This window comes from Bombyx mori, chromosome 11 (assembly GCF_030269925.1).
Source record: "Bombyx mori chromosome 11, ASM3026992v2".
In the NCBI taxonomy this organism is placed as follows: domain Eukaryota; kingdom Metazoa; phylum Arthropoda; class Insecta; order Lepidoptera; family Bombycidae; genus Bombyx; species Bombyx mori.
Genome location: NC_085117.1, coordinates 7,503,347 through 7,520,310, shown reverse-complemented (window position 1 = coordinate 7,520,310; position 16,964 = coordinate 7,503,347). Strand labels below are relative to the sequence as shown.

General features: G+C 37.7%; 2 protein-coding genes and 1 long non-coding RNA gene across 4 annotated transcripts; 2 read left to right on the top strand and 1 right to left on the bottom strand.

Annotated features, from left to right (window-relative positions):
- The first annotated feature begins 271 nt into the window (after nucleotides 1–271).
- LOC101744336 (uncharacterized) lies at nucleotides 272–7,912 on the top strand. 2 transcript variants are annotated; one of them, XM_004931553.5, is made up of 9 exons: nucleotides 272–2,012; nucleotides 2,524–2,637; nucleotides 3,627–3,743; nucleotides 4,499–4,647; nucleotides 5,010–5,171; nucleotides 5,314–5,420; nucleotides 5,872–5,983; nucleotides 6,998–7,148; nucleotides 7,692–7,912. In XM_004931553.5, exons 1-9 carry the CDS (start codon nucleotides 1,854–1,856, stop codon nucleotides 7,890–7,892), a joined length of 1,272 nt encoding a protein of 423 aa, XP_004931610.1. In that variant the 5' UTR covers nucleotides 272–1,853; the 3' UTR covers nucleotides 7,893–7,912. The 2 variants fall into 2 exon arrangements, with proteins under 2 accessions (XP_004931610.1, XP_021207156.1); XM_021351481.3 differs by having other exon boundaries at nucleotides 4,490–4,647.
- Nucleotides 7,913–9,311: 1,399 nt separating this feature from the next.
- LOC101743901 (beta-alanine transporter) lies at nucleotides 9,312–16,561 on the top strand. Its single transcript, XM_004931628.5, has 8 exons — nucleotides 9,312–9,516; nucleotides 9,984–10,201; nucleotides 11,010–11,205; nucleotides 12,053–12,311; nucleotides 13,089–13,338; nucleotides 14,141–14,526; nucleotides 15,340–15,518; nucleotides 16,214–16,561. The coding sequence occupies exons 2-8, from the start codon at nucleotides 9,993–9,995 to the stop codon at nucleotides 16,541–16,543; spliced, it is 1,809 nt and encodes a 602-aa protein (XP_004931685.2). The 5' UTR covers nucleotides 9,312–9,516; nucleotides 9,984–9,992; the 3' UTR covers nucleotides 16,544–16,561.
- Nucleotides 16,027–16,674, bottom strand: LOC134199666 (uncharacterized). The gene is made up of 2 exons (XR_009974245.1): nucleotides 16,563–16,674; nucleotides 16,027–16,402 (listed from the first exon to the last, which is right to left on the bottom strand). It is a non-coding gene; the product is annotated as an uncharacterized LOC134199666 (long non-coding RNA).
- Nucleotides 16,675–16,964: the final 290 nt, after the last annotated feature.

Below are 16,964 nucleotides of genomic sequence, written 5' to 3'. Positions count from 1 at the left end.
TTTTTATCGACAAATCACTATCCCAATTTTCTCTTGGCCTCTCCATACTAGAATGGCAGCCATTTTGTTTTTTTTTACTTCGCAGCTCAGGCGCCTACACTGATTTAATCATTCCTATCGATGTAGACGTCTTAGGAAGACGAAAGAGGTGTCATTTGAATGCTAACAATGTAGACAATCAATTTATGATACATTTTATTCAATATATTTTTCATAAAATAACAAAAAAGTATTAATAAAATAAAAATTATAATTATTTATTGCATTTTTTTTAGTTTTTTATATTTTTAGATGAACACTAAGGGTTAGTCAAACTAAATTTTTTAATTGTTTCCTCATAATACATTAAAATAATTCATTAAAATAATTTTTATATCAAAGCCATAAGTAAGATAGTTCAAAAGCTGTCATGGTTTAAATATGACCCTTAAAAACATAAATAAATAACATATGTCAAACAATAGACTCCAGACCTCAGATTTCAGATATAATTGGCGTGGGCCATGGGTGTGTCTTAAGACAGCTGTTACAGTGATACCCAGTAGCTTTCGGCACAAGTTTTCGGTGAATGCATGGATATAAATGATAGACGATATCTTAATTAGGTCTCTTATTTTGCCCGCTACATTGATTGGCTCAAGATTTTTGCAAGATTCCTGCAAACTGAATTTCAAGACGCATTAAGTGAATTACCATTGACCTACCTATAGGACAAGAATGATACTATAATTAGCAATCGTCCCACCACATCAGGCCGCTGTGTTTCTCGCCGGATCTTCGTCGCGATTCCGACCCGGTAGTAGTTTCATTCGCGAAGCAGTTGCCCTTCAGTTGTTAGGTCTCCTTTGGAGGCGCTCGGGCAGCTGTTAGCAAATCCTATCCCTCCTGGCTGAACCTTCGCTCGCCCACATGCCCCCGTGATACTGGAAAGGCCTCCGAGCCACCAGTAATCCCTCATTCATAAACAAAAAAACTTGTTGCGTTGTTCACAACTCCAGCTGGAACTTCAGTGTCCGGGAGCAGTCTTGATCTGTCCTGAAATTATTAACTAACCAAGCTAGGGTTAAACCGTGTATATAATCAAAGGGTTAAACAAAACGGTCTACTTGATAAGCTAATCAATGTTAAAATGTGTTAATAGATTTAACGACAAACTCGACGTCATTGTCATAAAACTCAGGGTTATTATACCCTACAATTTCTTGTAAACATACCTACATAGCTTTGTAGAAAGTAATTATATAATACGTACGTTTATCGATTATTTACAAATGGAATTACCTAGTCAAGTATACATTGATTTTGAAAAATAAACTCTACGTTTTGGAAATAAGGACCTTCGTAAACATACTTCGTACCGTACTTATCTTCATAAGTATTTATCAACATTCCGATAGAGTACGTCAATAGCGTTGTTACTGCCATTTTTAATTTATTTCGACTGTTATCGTAAGTTTTAATGAACTTCAGGTTAAGTATCGTTAAAAACAGGCAATTGCAACCATACGAGCTCAATGCGTATATCTCTTGAATTATATGAGCATGCGTGTTGGTTAATGATCGGGTCAAATCTGAAATAAAATTATATCATCTCGTTTTATGGAAATTAATTCAAAAAAGCTTACAAACATCTTAATTATTTACGACTAGCTTCATATTGTGAAATTTGGTGTCAAAAGCTTAACAAATCACAATCAGTCTTTTGTAACAGCACACGGCAACACAACATAATCTAATCAAAATGATATCTTTCTACAAAATCAGTATTGAATTAGCGATTTTCACTTGACTCATTATACTTGAAGGCTCACGATAACAGTGCGAGACGGACGGACAGTAATCGGTCGTTCAAAATGACCGCTTTGCTGATATTATTCACATTATTTATAATTTTATTGACCTACGCCTTCAAGCTTAAAGATCGCAAACCGATATTTGGTATCTACGCCGTACCGGGGAAGTGGTATTATTTAAAATATGTCGTTTTCGGAGCTCTTTATTATTACAGAAAGGTGAGTGTTGCCTTTATGTTAACGTTATTCCCATCCTAGGTATTTATTGAGCTGTTCCCTGAGCCTTCTGTTAGACTTTATTGTGTCTGAAGTCCCAAGTGCGATCCCAGGATCGCATCTATATGATCGCATAGAAGAAAACGAAATTGTAATTGAACAAAGCCATAAAACCATTTCCTAAATTTATAACTCATTATAATATGTATTTAAAGAGATAGAAAGTTGAAAATTTATATGCAAATTAATGAAAAAAAAAAATGTTAATTTTAATCACAGGAAAATTCGACCGTTCAAAGCGGTATTTTTTATATAATAATATAGTAAAAAGTAATTTAGGCCGAAATGCAAGCTATGACATTTTCGCATTCTCCGGTCGATATGTTTGCGGTACACATTTATAATGGATCTTGTGTAACCGCTTTGCACGAAGTTGACTTTAAACATGACTATTATACGGTTAGTTAAAAAATCTAAATATAGAATACGAAACCTAACTTTTTATTGATTTAAGTATTCAAGTAAGAATTCGGCTGCCGGTAATGATGGTCGGGCCGGGCAAGGCGTTAAGGCCATAGCCGATCCAGCTGACATGGAGCGAGCACAACCATTGAGCGACCATGCTAAGGTAAATCACAATTCATTAATCAATTTAGATCGACTCGGTGGTGTAGTAGTTAGCTGTCCTGACTGTTGCGTCGAGGGCCGTGGGTTCGATTCCCACATTGGGCAAACGTTGTGTGATGAACAGATTTGTTTGTTCTCTTTCTATGTGTTTTAGAACGAAGTTCCTGATGGGACGATGCGGAGGGGTACCCTAACCGGGAAAAAACGTCCGTAACGTAAGATTTTTATTAGTAATGCACACAGTATACGACTTAAATTTGTAATAACGTACAAAAAATAACAGACTTTTTTATCATTCATTGACCACGTTCTCAGAGCGTTCGTTTGCGCAATACACTAACTCATAAGCAAACAACCGTGAATGAAGTGTACCACAATAAGTACGCACGTTACCGAATGACCGTGGGTTGTTGCGAAACCTCCAGTTTTATTTTCTTTAGACCTCGAATAGAACTTAAAATTAATATTTTTATAAAAGGGAACTTCGTTCCTATCCGGTGTCCCATGACACCACACATCTTTTTTTTATTCATACATGTATATAAACGTATATAGGTATGTATGTCAGTCTCTGGTACCCATTATACAGGGAATCCTAAATTGGGGTTGAATGACCGTTCGTGATTTATTCTCAATTATTTATTTATATATCAATCAATAAAAAAGCAATTTTTTTATTTATTGCTTAGATGGGTGGACGAGCTCACAGCCCACCTGTTCTTAAGTGGTTACTGGAGCCCATAGACATCCACAACGTAAATGCGCCACCCACCTTGAGATACAAGTTCTAAGGTCTCAGTATAGTTACAACGGCTACCCGACCCTTCAAACCGAAACGCATTACTGCTTCACGGTAGAAATAGGCAGGGCGGTGGTACCCACCCGCGCGGACTCACAAGAGGTCCTACCACCAGTAATGAATCAGTAGTGGTATCGTAAAATAACGTATCTGGATTTTTATTTCACTCCCGATAATACCTACTTTCGCAGGCTTTCGATGCCATATTCTTTATATCATCGAAAAGTGAAAACGGAAAGGGCGTATACATCATTAGCGGCTGCGAACAAAGACCGATGGGAATGTGCAACGGACTGTTTTATATCGGAGTAAGTTTGTAAATAAAGTATTCACAAACAATTTATCATTAAGGGCACATGATGTATTATGTATGCGAAGTATCAGAAAATTACAATTAAGACTAATTATCTCGTTGGTATAGTTTTAGCGTCATCGTAGTCATTTGCACCTCAGATTCGCTTTCTTCAGTAGCGTCATTGAATAAGTATACCAATATAAGTATAACAGTCCAAATGGTTCACGTATAAAGTACACATTACTATTAAGATCGTTAATGCCTTGGTCGCTTCAGTCAAAATTTTTTAATGAATTATTTAGATTGTTTTTTTTTCCCTGCCTATGCTGATGGCCTTGAGAGGTTAATTCAGCTTCTCCTTGACGTGTAGGTGAGCTCACGGGGCTCAAACCGAGAGTGTTGCTAACACTGGCCCTAGCAAGAACAGTGCTTCGCAAAATCTACCACACGATCGGAAACACGACCCACTGAGAAGTTCCGGTGCGAAACTCAGTGGGCTGTGTCTGTGGGTCAATTCGCTCGTCGAGCCCTTCATCGCAAGCGACGGGTTCGGCGAGGACGGTGACCGGTGCTTGAGGTACCTAAAAGCATCGTTAATGGATGGAGAGGATTCGTAATGACGTGTTTTATGGCCTAGGTTGTTTCTATGTATAATTTTCAATCTTTTGATAAACATTATATTCTGTAGCTTACGCTCCTCTTCTCTGCTTCGCTTTTCTTTGTGAATTAAACAAACAAAACCCAAGATCATAAACCTAGTGCTCCCAGCTCCCAGGAAAAGGTCTTCTCTGCAGCAAGAAGATACCGGACACAGTCCTTTTTGGAGCTGAAATAGGAGAGTTCGGCGCTGAAGGGATCAAGATGACACCGGTTGAACCTATGAAGAAGTGGAATATCTCTTACAAGGGACAGATGTGGTATGATACTGTTTGCAGGTTCATTAAGGTCGTGACAGATCAATCGAATTTGCATGGGGTGAAATCTGTCCGATATTTATTTAAATCGAACTTTTCAAATAGAAAAAGATCGATCATTTGGCTGCCAACAATGGCTAGAAAATATAATTGCTTCGCGGGAGAAATAGGACAGTGCCTCTGACTCATGCTAAAAACCCAAACCTAGTGATATAGGTATTCCTAAATAAAAAACCGCAATTTGGCCGGTATGCGGACTAAAAAATCTCTTCAAGATACTATTTAGAATATTTTCGTATCTCCTTTAGTTTTAATATCTAGGTAGAGGTTTGTTGACTCAACATATACCATTTTTCCATTTACAGGTACCAAAACAACCCCAGTAAGTTTGTCGATGTGGACTTCACCGGAGAGTGGACAGCCACTACGAAATACTTTGATTTCGACACAGATTTGTATCCTGCGACCGTCATCAGGTCAATAGCCAAAGAAAAATGGAGCAGAGAATACTTTGAATTGCTTAAAACGTGGGTAAAACTCATTAAAACTTTTTCGTTATTTGTTATTTACAAAACGTTTTGCAGTGGACCGCCAATTCTCAACGCGACTAATGTTTCACTATTTTAAAGTCCTCAAATTTTGGTTGACGAATGAAGGATTTTGTTTCAGAGCTCACCAGTCACACTACGAACAGTTCGGCAACTTAAAATGCAAGTTCAAAATAGGGGAAGAATCATTTGAATACACTCTGCCTTCCTTCAGAGATCATAGTTTTGGTGAGTTCTATAAATCAACTAATCTGTTTTGTGCTCATGTGTGTTGGTTATGCATGTACTAATCTAGTCACTAGTACTAATCAAATCCCACCCTACTGTCTTATTATTTATTTTTAACTAGTCCTTCGGCTGGTACCCTTATACGTTTTAATGTTTAAAAACCTTGAATCTCAATAGGAATACATTTCACATCATACATAGATTTAAACCACATTACACGTTAGATGTGTTTAATATAATTTTAACTGAGCAGTATTTAATTCAATAACAATAATTGGGGACATCCTGGCAGGAGAAAATAAACCACTGTATCAGCCGGTGAGGGTCAAAATACGTTACATTACTTCAGCCATTATTAGTAATTAGTAGTAATCTACACGCAATATTCTAAAGCTCTCTATTCCAGAGAAACTGATATTAGGCCGGTCGTAAACTTCTAAATAAATTTTAGGCCATAAACGTGACTGGACTCTTATGTACCGATATGCTTTCCATCATATCTTTTTGGAAGACGGCACCAGCATCAGCGTTGGAGTCATCTGCCAGCCATCTACTGCTTCCGTGTAAGTATTTACTGTATAATATTTTGATGCAAATAGGCAGACAAACTTACGGCGCAATTAATGATAAGTAAATACCAATTACAGTGAACTATTGCTGCAATAATGGGTACACTAAACGAATGCTTTTTTTTACTGTTTCTTGTAGAATTTGAAACTACTATTTGGTGTTGTGACCACATTTAATCGTTCCTAATAATTGAACCGCATAAAGATTGAATTTGAACGTGAATGATTATTAATCAGCATTATGTTCCTGGATTTGAATTTTTTTATCACTCCGTACCCAGAACCGCACCATCTATGAAACGGCCCTGTGGCTCGGAGATGACATTTAAAATGATTTGAATTGGTTAAAAAGCCCAAGCAACAAACGGGAGAAAACTGGTATACATAAGTATCCTTGTTTAAATTCATATAGATATTAAACTATAGATAAACATAGATATTATACACTCTGACAAAGAGCATCCAGGAATCAAGCCCACGATCCTCGGCATAATAGTCAGGGACGCTAATTAGTCATTACTCATATACAATCCTCGTGTAACAGTTCATAAAAATTAATAAAATAAATTACTCCGAACGACTGAACAAATTCGCCCATCTGTGTAGTAGTAAGCTTGGGCTATTTTTAGTTTTAAAAGGTACGTCTAAATTACGATCTTAAGGAAAACAAAACTATAAAAAGAAAAATGATTTTTTATGTTTATCTTATGTGCGGGGCGCGAGTATTTTATTGTATCTCACACAATTGGCGATAGTCACAGTAGAGAGTGATCGAGGTTTATTTGTTTTATATGAATACTTACAATTATTATTCATACCAGCACTTTAATGTTCCTTGTTAACATATTCATGCAGTGAAATTAACGGTACCTAAGTTATTAGATACATTGGGCCCGTTTTGCAAATTACAACATCCTTGACTTCTTTATCACAGATACTAAATTCACGCACTATCAACTTTTCTCTTCTCATATCTGTTCTCCATTTTCTAAATATTATTTACGATAGGTTTGAAGCCGGTTGGATAGCCTTGCCAAACAAAGAGTCATATCCCGTGAAATGGGTGGATTTGAAGTTATACCAACACGGAGAAGGGGGGCAGGCTCCTAAGGACTACGCTTTCCAATTCAAGGCTGGAGACGAAGAGTACACAGTTCAGGTAAATCTAAGTCGGAGCACACTTTTGTTGGCTCAGCAGACGAACGTTAATATATTTATGAAAAACTCGCACTAAGCACACTGTACTGGGTTAATTAATTGAAAAAACCGATGGAGACGTAAACATTTATTGCAAAGTATAATCACTGTCTTTATTAAGAAAAGTAACCTATTTTATTTTTCGACTATACACAGTGAGTAAATAAAGTGTACATGTCACATTTAATATTAGATACGGAATAGATTAGGGCAAAGATTAAACATTTGAGAGTTATGTGTCTTCGCCACGGCTGGGAAGTATTTAAGGCGTTCCGATTCAAAGGGTGGAATAACCGTTATACCTCACAGTTGAGATTTCGAGGTCATGTCACAACGTGGGTGCAGTACTGTCTGATTTACATGAGCTTAGGCGGGAGCATAAATTGGGTGATGAGCTCTATTCACTCATCTATGCAATAAAAAATAATAAAATTGACAGATATTTGACTTATCATATGTGTGTTAGGGATGCAACACAAAAATAAAAATAAAATATATATTACAGGTCCTAGTGGAATACGAATCAATCCACTACGTATCCGACGAATGGGATGCTCGTATGGTGGAGAGATTCTGCAAGTTCACCGTCAACAACATCCCGGGACGAGGCGTTTCGGAGTTCCACTACCGACATACCGATGGTCGGCCTGAAAGTGTTGCGAAAAACGATCCGGAGTGGTACAGGAAAATGTGTCACAAGATTTAAATAAAATCCGCTTAAAGCTATTAGTGTTTTATTTATTTATAATATATTTTTGTGACATGGATTTATGGATCTATGTCCAGGTTCTCATTTGATTTCCAAAAAAGGCTTACGGGTCCACCACATTACCTAAATGTAAACCTTCCCTAGATTCTTCCATACGGATTCACCTGATCCAATAATCTTATTATTAGACGCCTGCAGTCTTTTAGCCTCTTTAAGTCGTCGTGACCTAAAGGATAAGACGTCCGGTGCATTCGTATCTAGCGATGCAGTGGTGTTCGGATACCGCAGGGGGATACCAATTTTTCTTACGAAATACGTACTTATCAAATGTTCACGATTGACTTCCACGGTGACGAAATAACATCATGTAATAAAAATCAAACCCCCAAATTTTAATTTGCATAATTACTGGTGGTAGGACCTCTTTCTTCTGAGTCCGTACGGGTAGATACCACCATCCCGCCTATTTCTACCGTGAAGCAGTAATGCGTTTCGGTTTAAAGGGTGGGGTAGCCGTTGTAACTATACTGAGACCTTAGAACTTATATCTCAAGGTGGGTGGCCCATTTAGATGTAGATGTCTATGGGCTCCAGTAACCACTTAATGCCAGGTGAGCTGTGAGCTCGTCCACCAAAAAAAAAACTCTACCAATAGGAGCAGGCATACGAGGGATTCTGGTAACCGTACCTTCGTACCGTACCGTCGAAGTCCTCAAAGAGTTCGACCTATACATCAGCCCAATGACTTTCTCGTTGGGCCTTCTCAGCGGGTCGTAATTAAGATCCGGTAATAAATGAATGTCGTGATTAAGATCCGGCAATAAATGAATTCGAGAAACAGTAGCCTTCGAGCTATAAGGTCGCCATTGGGAGCGCTCGTGTCGTTGTTAGCAAATCCCTTACTTCCCGGCTGAACCTGTCCTCGCTCACCAGTCCTAGAGAAACTGAAAATAATGACTGCTACTACTGCCGAAGGATTACTATCCTTCCATCCTTAAAAACTGTAAAATATTCTGTAAAAAATAACTGTCATCGTAAAAATGAGTAATCGAAGCGCGGCAATTTTCAAAAGCAAGAGCTAAACTATTATATTTATATTATATTTTGAATAATTTACCTTCAGTAATATACTATATAACTTTATAACTCAGATTACGTCTAAACTAATCTATGTTTATTTAAAATAATAGGATCAACATTGCGACATCGTAACTAGTATCCCAACCTTGGAGGATAAGAGCTGTCCTTTCCCCGTTCCAATTATAAAACTAATCGAATTGAATGACTGGTCTGCGAAGTGGATAATTGGGCACGCGCATCCCATTCCCATATACAGTGTGATATATTTTGACATCTGTATTTTTCTATTATACTATGTAAACAAATTAATTTGATAAGGATTTTTTAATACACGAACCAGTTGTAAGGTTGTAATATTTCATTGAGTTAGATTTTGTGAACTAGTAATCAATATAATATGTGGTTTTTTTATCACCCTGTATATATTGCGGTAGTGTTTAGGGTCCAGACTAATGGGAACAATGGGTTTTTGCTCAAACTAACAGTCCACTCGTCTCCATCAGTTCAATAAGTACAGCCATTTAGAGACACCGGCCAAAGGGTATGTAAAAATCAATTTAGAAAACATAAAAATTAATATACCTGCATATTTTTCGGAATATTTCACTTACAGACTGTTCATTAAAACACTTTTATGTATTGCAAAATATTTATTACACTGCAATTAAGTGAAGAAAAGTACATTTTTAAAACGAACATATGTTTTGCATTTAAGTCTAGCAAAAGCTTAATAATTAGAATACACATTCAATACGGAGTTAGACAAAATAATATATCCCATATTTCGTATGTATGAGTAGATTTACAACTGTGTAGGAGTTAGACTTGATTATTTTTCTATTTCTATCACGAAGTAGTAAAACGCCTTCGAATTTGAAGGGAAGAGCAATTGCTCCAATTAAAATTTCAACCTTATGTATCAAGACGGATAGCTACAGTTTGCACAATAAAAAAAAGCAATTACAATGTTAACGTCGAGTTAAAGAAAAATAACGATCATATATACAGGGATTTCACATGAAGATGGATTTCGACGCCATCTTAGAGGACGTTGGACCCTTTGGTACTTATCAGAAATTAGTGATCTATCTAGTACTACTGCCTGCCGTGATTCCTTGCGGCTTCCACGCTTACGCACAGCTCTTCATGGCCGCCGATGTCAAGCATTGGTGTAGAGTGCCCGAGCTCGAACACGTAGCTGATCAGGACCTGGTCAAGAATTTAAGGTACACAAAAATAACTTACATGCGTTTTATAGAAAAGTGTACTTACAGTGGTGGCCTGAAAGTATCTTGCATCCGTTTTGCAGAGAAGTGAAGATACAGTTTTTGAACTCGTCGTGGCCCGAAGGATAAGACGCTCGGTGCAATCGTATTAAGCGATGCGAGATTGTGCCAGTGTTCGAATCTAGCAGACAGCTACCAATTTTTCTAATGAAAAACGTACTTAACAAATACTCACGAACGAGTTCCACGATGAAGGAATGACATCGTGTAATCAAAAATAAACCTGTAAACATTATTATTGATGTAATTACTAGTGGTAGGGTGGCTTGTGAGCACACGCGGCAAGACTACCACCATCCTGCCTATTTTTGTCGTAAAGCAGTAATGCCTTTCGCTTTGAAGGGCGCGGTACAGTAATGCGTGGCAGTCGTTTTACTGTAAAAAACTGTGACTTCGAACTCATGACTCAAGGTGGGCCGCCAGGCATTGACGTAGCTATGGGCTCCGGTAGCCCCTTAAAATCAGGTGGGCCGTAAAAATACAGTACTTACGCACGGCGAAATTATAAATTCATACTATCGTATCGCATTCTGGTGCCGAACTTAATATGCTGCATAAACCAATCTAAAGTCTGATATAGACATAATTTGGTTTTGTGATCTGGTATTACACCATCCCAATATTTATTTTGCGTGTTTCCTAAACAGTCAATGCAATATGCTCGTACACCTACAAGGGCATTAAAAAAGTTTTCTTCTCTCATCATTCAAGCCAGCCAATTGTATAGAAAGAAAAATCATTTTTCTAGTATACCACTGGAGCTGAAGAATGGCGTATTACAGTATTCATCATGCACGATGTACAATTTAAACTATAGCGAAATCGTGAAGAGCTACCAGAACTTGGTTGATGCTGCGGCCAATAAGGCACCCGCAGACATCATCCCTTGTACTCAAGGATGGATTTACGATAAAAGCATTTATAAGAGCACTATCGTTACTGAGGTAAATTAACTGTGTATTTTTCCTTTAGCCGGACGCAAATTAGATTAGGTTGGTTTAATACAAGAATTGGGAATTTATAGCTGGCGTCCGGCTTATGAAAAAGCACTGTTAATGGTTTGATTAAATTGAAACGTCGTCTTCAAAGAGTAAGTTTTCGATTACTGAAAATAATTATTGCGCGTACCATATGCCTAATTTCATATCTTTTGCATTTCCATGTTATTTAGTTTTGATTTTTTTTTAATTGTGCTCCTGCTATTCAACAATTTCGATAGCCCATAAAACCTTCACATTCTGGTGATGAAAAAATGGGCATTGACACTGCCATGTACCACCATCCGGCTATGGAATGAGCTCCCCTCCACGGTGTTTCCAGAGCGCTATGACATGTCCTTCTTCAAACGAGGCTTGTGGAGAGTATTAAACGGTAGGCAGCGGCTTGGCTCTGCCCCTGGCATTGCTGAAGTCCATGGGCGACGGTAACCACTCACCATCAAGTGGGCCGTATGCTCGTCTGCCTACAAGGGCATAAAAAAAACCCTGTGAACTCCAAACTTTTGTACTGTTAAATAGCCTATGCAATTCTCGGTTATCAGTTGGCCTTCTAAAATAAATCGTCGTCAGTAATAAACCCGCCCATGTAACTTAATTGAAGTTTAAATGAATGTAATAAATTTTAGTACAATAATGGTTACTCTACTCTACTTTACGAGTTTATAACCCTTCTAATATTAGAAGACCGTATCCTGTCCATAGTATAACAACCTGAATCCCATTGTTCAACTTTGGTCAAAGCATTAATTCCACTCGACTAGGAAATATTTTCTTATTGAACGATTTCTTACAGTGGAATCTGGTCTGCAATAAAGATTTCTACTCGACTCTTGGACTGGTGCTACTGGCTGCTGGTGGTATAATCGGCAATTACATATTCGGCTACCTCCAGGATTCCCTTGGGAGGAAACCATCGTTTTTCATCTACCTCCTTATTGAGTGCATCTTTGGGATAGCTACGGCTTTTGCACAAAACTACATAATATGGATTATTTATAGAATTGGAGTCGGGTTTACGGTTCCTGCCATCATGACTACTCCTTACGTTCTTGGTAGGTATTTTTAAATCAGCAAATTTTTATTAGAATTATAATATCCTACGATACGATATCAAAATATCCTGTCCTTCTTCAAATAAGGCTTGACAAGACCATCGCACCACCCCCCAACGAAGTACGTTGTATGTAGTACTATCTGTAGTAGAAGTACTATCTGGAACCGCGGCACTCACCCATAGTCCTTTTTCAAGCGAAGCTTAAAAATTTTGAACAGGCAATGACTCTGTGCCTCTAATATAGCTATATATACATGAGCAGCAATGATCAATGTTTGTGTGCAATGTTATTATAGGCCTTTGATGTGAATTACAGGAATATTATGCCCGCTTTACATTATTCCAGTCCAGCGATCGAATCCGGCGCTGGATTGTTTACTGGAAAAATGTAAACCGGCACTGGAATGCACTGAAACCAGTTAGCATTCCAGTCCAGTAACTGAATTGGCGATCTACTTTTGAGTCCAGTGCGACCAATCTAGCGCAACTGGAATAATGTAGACGGCCAATCCAGTGCCATTCCAGTGCTGACATAGTAATTACTTAGTGCTTGTTTTTGCCGAAGTAATCCACTTTGGTTCATACTTCAACGGCTTCTAAATTACTGGAATAATGTAGACGTTACAGATTCAGTCCAGCACTGGACTGGATTCTCGCTGGATCACTGGACTGGAATAATGTAAGCCGGGCATTATCAACAGGTTTTTCCGATCAACACTAGTGAAAAAAACAGTATAACTGTTCTGTTTAAAAACGTAATTGTCTTTTATTTTAGCAATTGAGTTGGTTGGACCCCGCTATCGCACACTCTGCACTATTATTTCGAATATTGCGTACTCCATGGGTCTAATCCTGCTTGCTGGTGTCGTTTATTTGGTCCGCGATTGGCGGCCCTTGGCTTTAGCAACGACCCTGCCGTTCCTTTGTTTCTTCTTGTATTTATGGCCGATGCCGGAAAGCCCAAGATGGCTACTTGCTAGGGGACAGTTCGACAAAGCGGAGGCTATATTAAAAACGATGGCCAGGTATTTTGTTATCTTCTTACTTTATAAGCTTACTAAGTGACAATTTATCACAATCTTGTAAGTAGGTAGGTATATGGGCAATACAGCTTACACGTTAATGAATGTTTTTTTTTAACGTTTTGTGCAAAAGGATCAAAAGTTTAATTATGAGATGCAACATTTAATTCCAATTATTTTTATGCCGATTTCAATAGTACAGTATACGGTTTAATTAGAAGTTTTGGTTTTAGAGATAAAAAGCATTATTTTAGAGAGTAATTAGTAGAGTAGAAACAAAAGGAAAATTGTCATATATTAATTTCATTCAAAAATAGTAAGAAATATTTAGAACTTTTGACTGACTTTAGAAAAATATTGAAAGCATACTAAAACCAAAGCAAGCTTTAACTGATACAGTGGCCCTCAAGCATCGTGTCGCGACCCATTGGTGTGTCGCAAACACCTATCAAGTATTTCGCGAGATTTCCAATACGACATTTTTTCTTAAGGTACTCCGGGAGAATTGCATCTCTGGGGTTCACATACATTCATTATACAACTGTTCACCAGACGTTAATTGTACAACTACGTTTCATAGATTAACAATGTATAATTTACCTATCACCTACCTAGTACAAAATTTTTTGCACGTACTTACGTAAGCTTATTGCGAATTTGTAAATATTTTGTTATGTTGTGCGTTGTTGAGTAAAAAGGTTTGAGAGCCGCTGCTCTACACATATACCACTAGGCTTTGAGTACTTACAATGGCAGGGCATTACTAAAACTATTCTTTTTTATGGACATACTTGTAAATCATCAGGATCAACGGTAAATCTCTGCCAGCCAATTATATGGTACACCTGCACCGAAAATACGAAACCGACAAACAGCACCATGAAGTGAAAAAATTCAAGGCGCGGAAGTACGGCATCATGGACCTATTTCGAACACCGAATTTGAGGAAGAAAACTATCATCATCACGTTTATCTGGTTCACTAATACCAGCGTATACGTTGGGCTGTCGTATTACGCGCCCGTACTTGGAGGTGATGAGTTCTTGAACTTTTTCCTGGCCGGTGTAGTGGAGCTGCCGACGTATCTGTTTCTGTGGCCTTCGATGGAGAGACTCGGGAGACGATGGACTCTGTGCATGAGTATGGTGGTCGGCGGAGTGGCTTGTTTGACCACGTTTTTAGTGCAACATGGTAAATTGCTTATTACTTTTCATTTTGACTTCAAAAATCAAACAATTAGGTAGATTAATTTAATAAAAACATCAGAGACCTTTCCGATTTTTGATAGAATGCCGATATTGACATTTCATGTAGATGTGTAGGTGATTGATCCATGTTATCATTGTAATTACGAAAGTTACGTAACGCGAGATTTGTTACGAAAATAGTTTGAGCTATGGAAAATAACCTACCTTTCATCCCACTGCTGATTTCAAATCTTTGGCTACGCGGTTGTAAAGTGTTAAGGCACGCACGCGAAACGACCAGCTCAAAACTATTTTAATGATAAATATAGGCCAATTGCTAATAGTTAGATGCACGAAAAATAAACAGAAAGAGCAGATGATAATTACCCCTTTTCAGCACACCAATCGTGCATTCCAATTTATCTCCTCAACATCATAGGTCTTATCTGACTCAAAGTGGTCACCACTGCTATGAACATAAAAGATCAATCGAGCTACTGTCATTCGAAATAACAAACCCCAATAAAGAATCCCTTAAAAGAAAACGTTTCGCAATATACTAGGTATGTAGATTATTCAAATGAGTAATATAGCCCTAAAATCCACAAAATGATTAGTGTATGACCAACTATATCCGGTTCTGAATCGAGCGTCAATAAATGAAAATGTTAACAACACTGTTATTCGTTTTTATGTTTATGCCTTTTTTTTGTCAGGAGGAAATCGCCGGACTTCCGCCCTCCACTGGGGATGGCGGGCGGGACATGTCGGAGTCGAACCGTTTATGTTTAAATGTTTATGCCTTACGTTATTTCAGAAGCGAACGTCACTCTCGCACTTTACTGCGTGGGAAAGATGGGCATTTCATCATCATTCGTGGTATTACCATTGATGGCTTCGGAGTTGTATCCCACAGTGGTCAGAGGTCTCGGTATGAGTCTCAGCTCAGTACTGGGCATGCTCGGACCTATATTCATACCGCTTGTGAATTACTTGGTAAGAACTTAATTTTGCATGGCCTATTCCTTAAATAACCTCGGGTGACTTGAAAATAATTCTCAATATTGGTCTACAGCGTCGTACCTAAGATTTTAAAAAGTTTAATGTATCTTTCGGGGCCCGATTCTTAAAATAAAAGAGGAACACATAAAAAAGCATTTTTTTGCGTCTGCTTGCTTAAAACCTTTTTTTTTAACCTATTGGTACAGGTTAAGGGGAAATACTACAAACATCTAAATCTTGCATGCATGTTTGTGACAGACATATGAACAATTGGTTGGTTCTGATCTAAGTACGAAGAGCTTTAGCTTGCAGCTGAAAAACTCATGGCGTGAACTTTACACACAATTAGCCAATGCTACTGTTACCAGTTACCAGGTTATGGTCAAGTCTTGATTCAATAGGAATTTATTCCCATTACTTTAAAGTCGTGGTGGTTATTGATGTTATATAATTACGTAAATTATTAATAAGAGACATAGAAACAATGCAAACTTCCAACTGTTCGCTAATTAAATTTACTTACACCCTCTTTTGCCATAGCAAAATGTTATATTACGATGTATGAAAAACGTACTTTCAATATTATTTTAGCTCCGTTTCTATAATATTATTATTAAAATAAAACATGCATCATCGAAATATTATTTTACCTATTAACTACGTTATTTAGTCGATTATGTTGGTTTAAGGGCTCGGATATCATGGTTCTCCCATTAATTATAATGGGAGCGTTACTCGTAGCGGGAGGCATTGCCAGTTTACTCCTTCCCGAAACACTGAACCAGAATCTGCCGCAGACTTTGGAAGATGGAGAGAAAATGGGCTTGGATACGGACTTCTGCTGTCATCCACCAGTCAAAGAAACTGTAACACACGAGCTGGAACGAAAAAACATACCAACTTGTGGAGCTTGCAATGTTTTATGTTCTTGTGAAATGATTAATATTACTCTAGAAACTGGTGAAAAAGAACCGGAAAAAAACGATTTTGTTATTTTAACCCCAAAACATACTGAATAAATTATTGGATTATATAAACCTTTGGTTTAATTCTTTAGATTCTTTAAGTATTAATATCCACATCATTCTCAATCACTCGCAATCGTAGCAGAGTTAATCCATAATACCTGGAAATACTGCCCTCATCTACGGTACGTCATCAGAGATATTCTTTGCTATAATATGCAAAGGAAATTTAAAAATAATAATCCTACCGGTAGGAAGCAACTCAGGTATAAATATGACATAGTTGACCTACTCAAACTTGTGTATAATGTTAATCGCATCTACCTTACTCTTTATTATCACTAGTTTTGTAGTAATTGACCTAATAATCTAAGCAATAAAAAATAAAAATAATAATAATAACTGGCCAGAATGGCTAACATACTTCATGATAAATAGCGATACTAATCTCTTATGTATCGGATTCGGTGATTGT

Excerpts from the sequence above, each read along its gene's own strand:
- LOC101744336 (XM_021351481.3), top strand. The coding sequence starts at position 1,854 with ATGACCGCTTTGCTGATATTATTCACATTATTTATAATTTTATTGACC. Across the intron at positions 2,013-2,523 it reads CTCTTTATTATTACAGAAAG|TATTCAAGTAAGAATTCGGC; the intron begins GTGAGTGTTGCC and ends TATTGATTTAAG. Across the intron at positions 3,744-4,489 it reads ACGGACTGTTTTATATCGGA|TGCTCCCAGCTCCCAGGAAA; the intron begins GTAAGTTTGTAA and ends TCATAAACCTAG.
- LOC101743901 (XM_004931628.5), top strand. The coding sequence starts at position 9,993 with ATGAAGATGGATTTCGACGCCATCTTAGAGGACGTTGGACCCTTTGGT. Across the intron at positions 11,206-12,052 it reads AGAGCACTATCGTTACTGAG|TGGAATCTGGTCTGCAATAA; the intron begins GTAAATTAACTG and ends GATTTCTTACAG. Across the intron at positions 13,339-14,140 it reads ATATTAAAAACGATGGCCAG|GATCAACGGTAAATCTCTGC; the intron begins GTATTTTGTTAT and ends GTAAATCATCAG.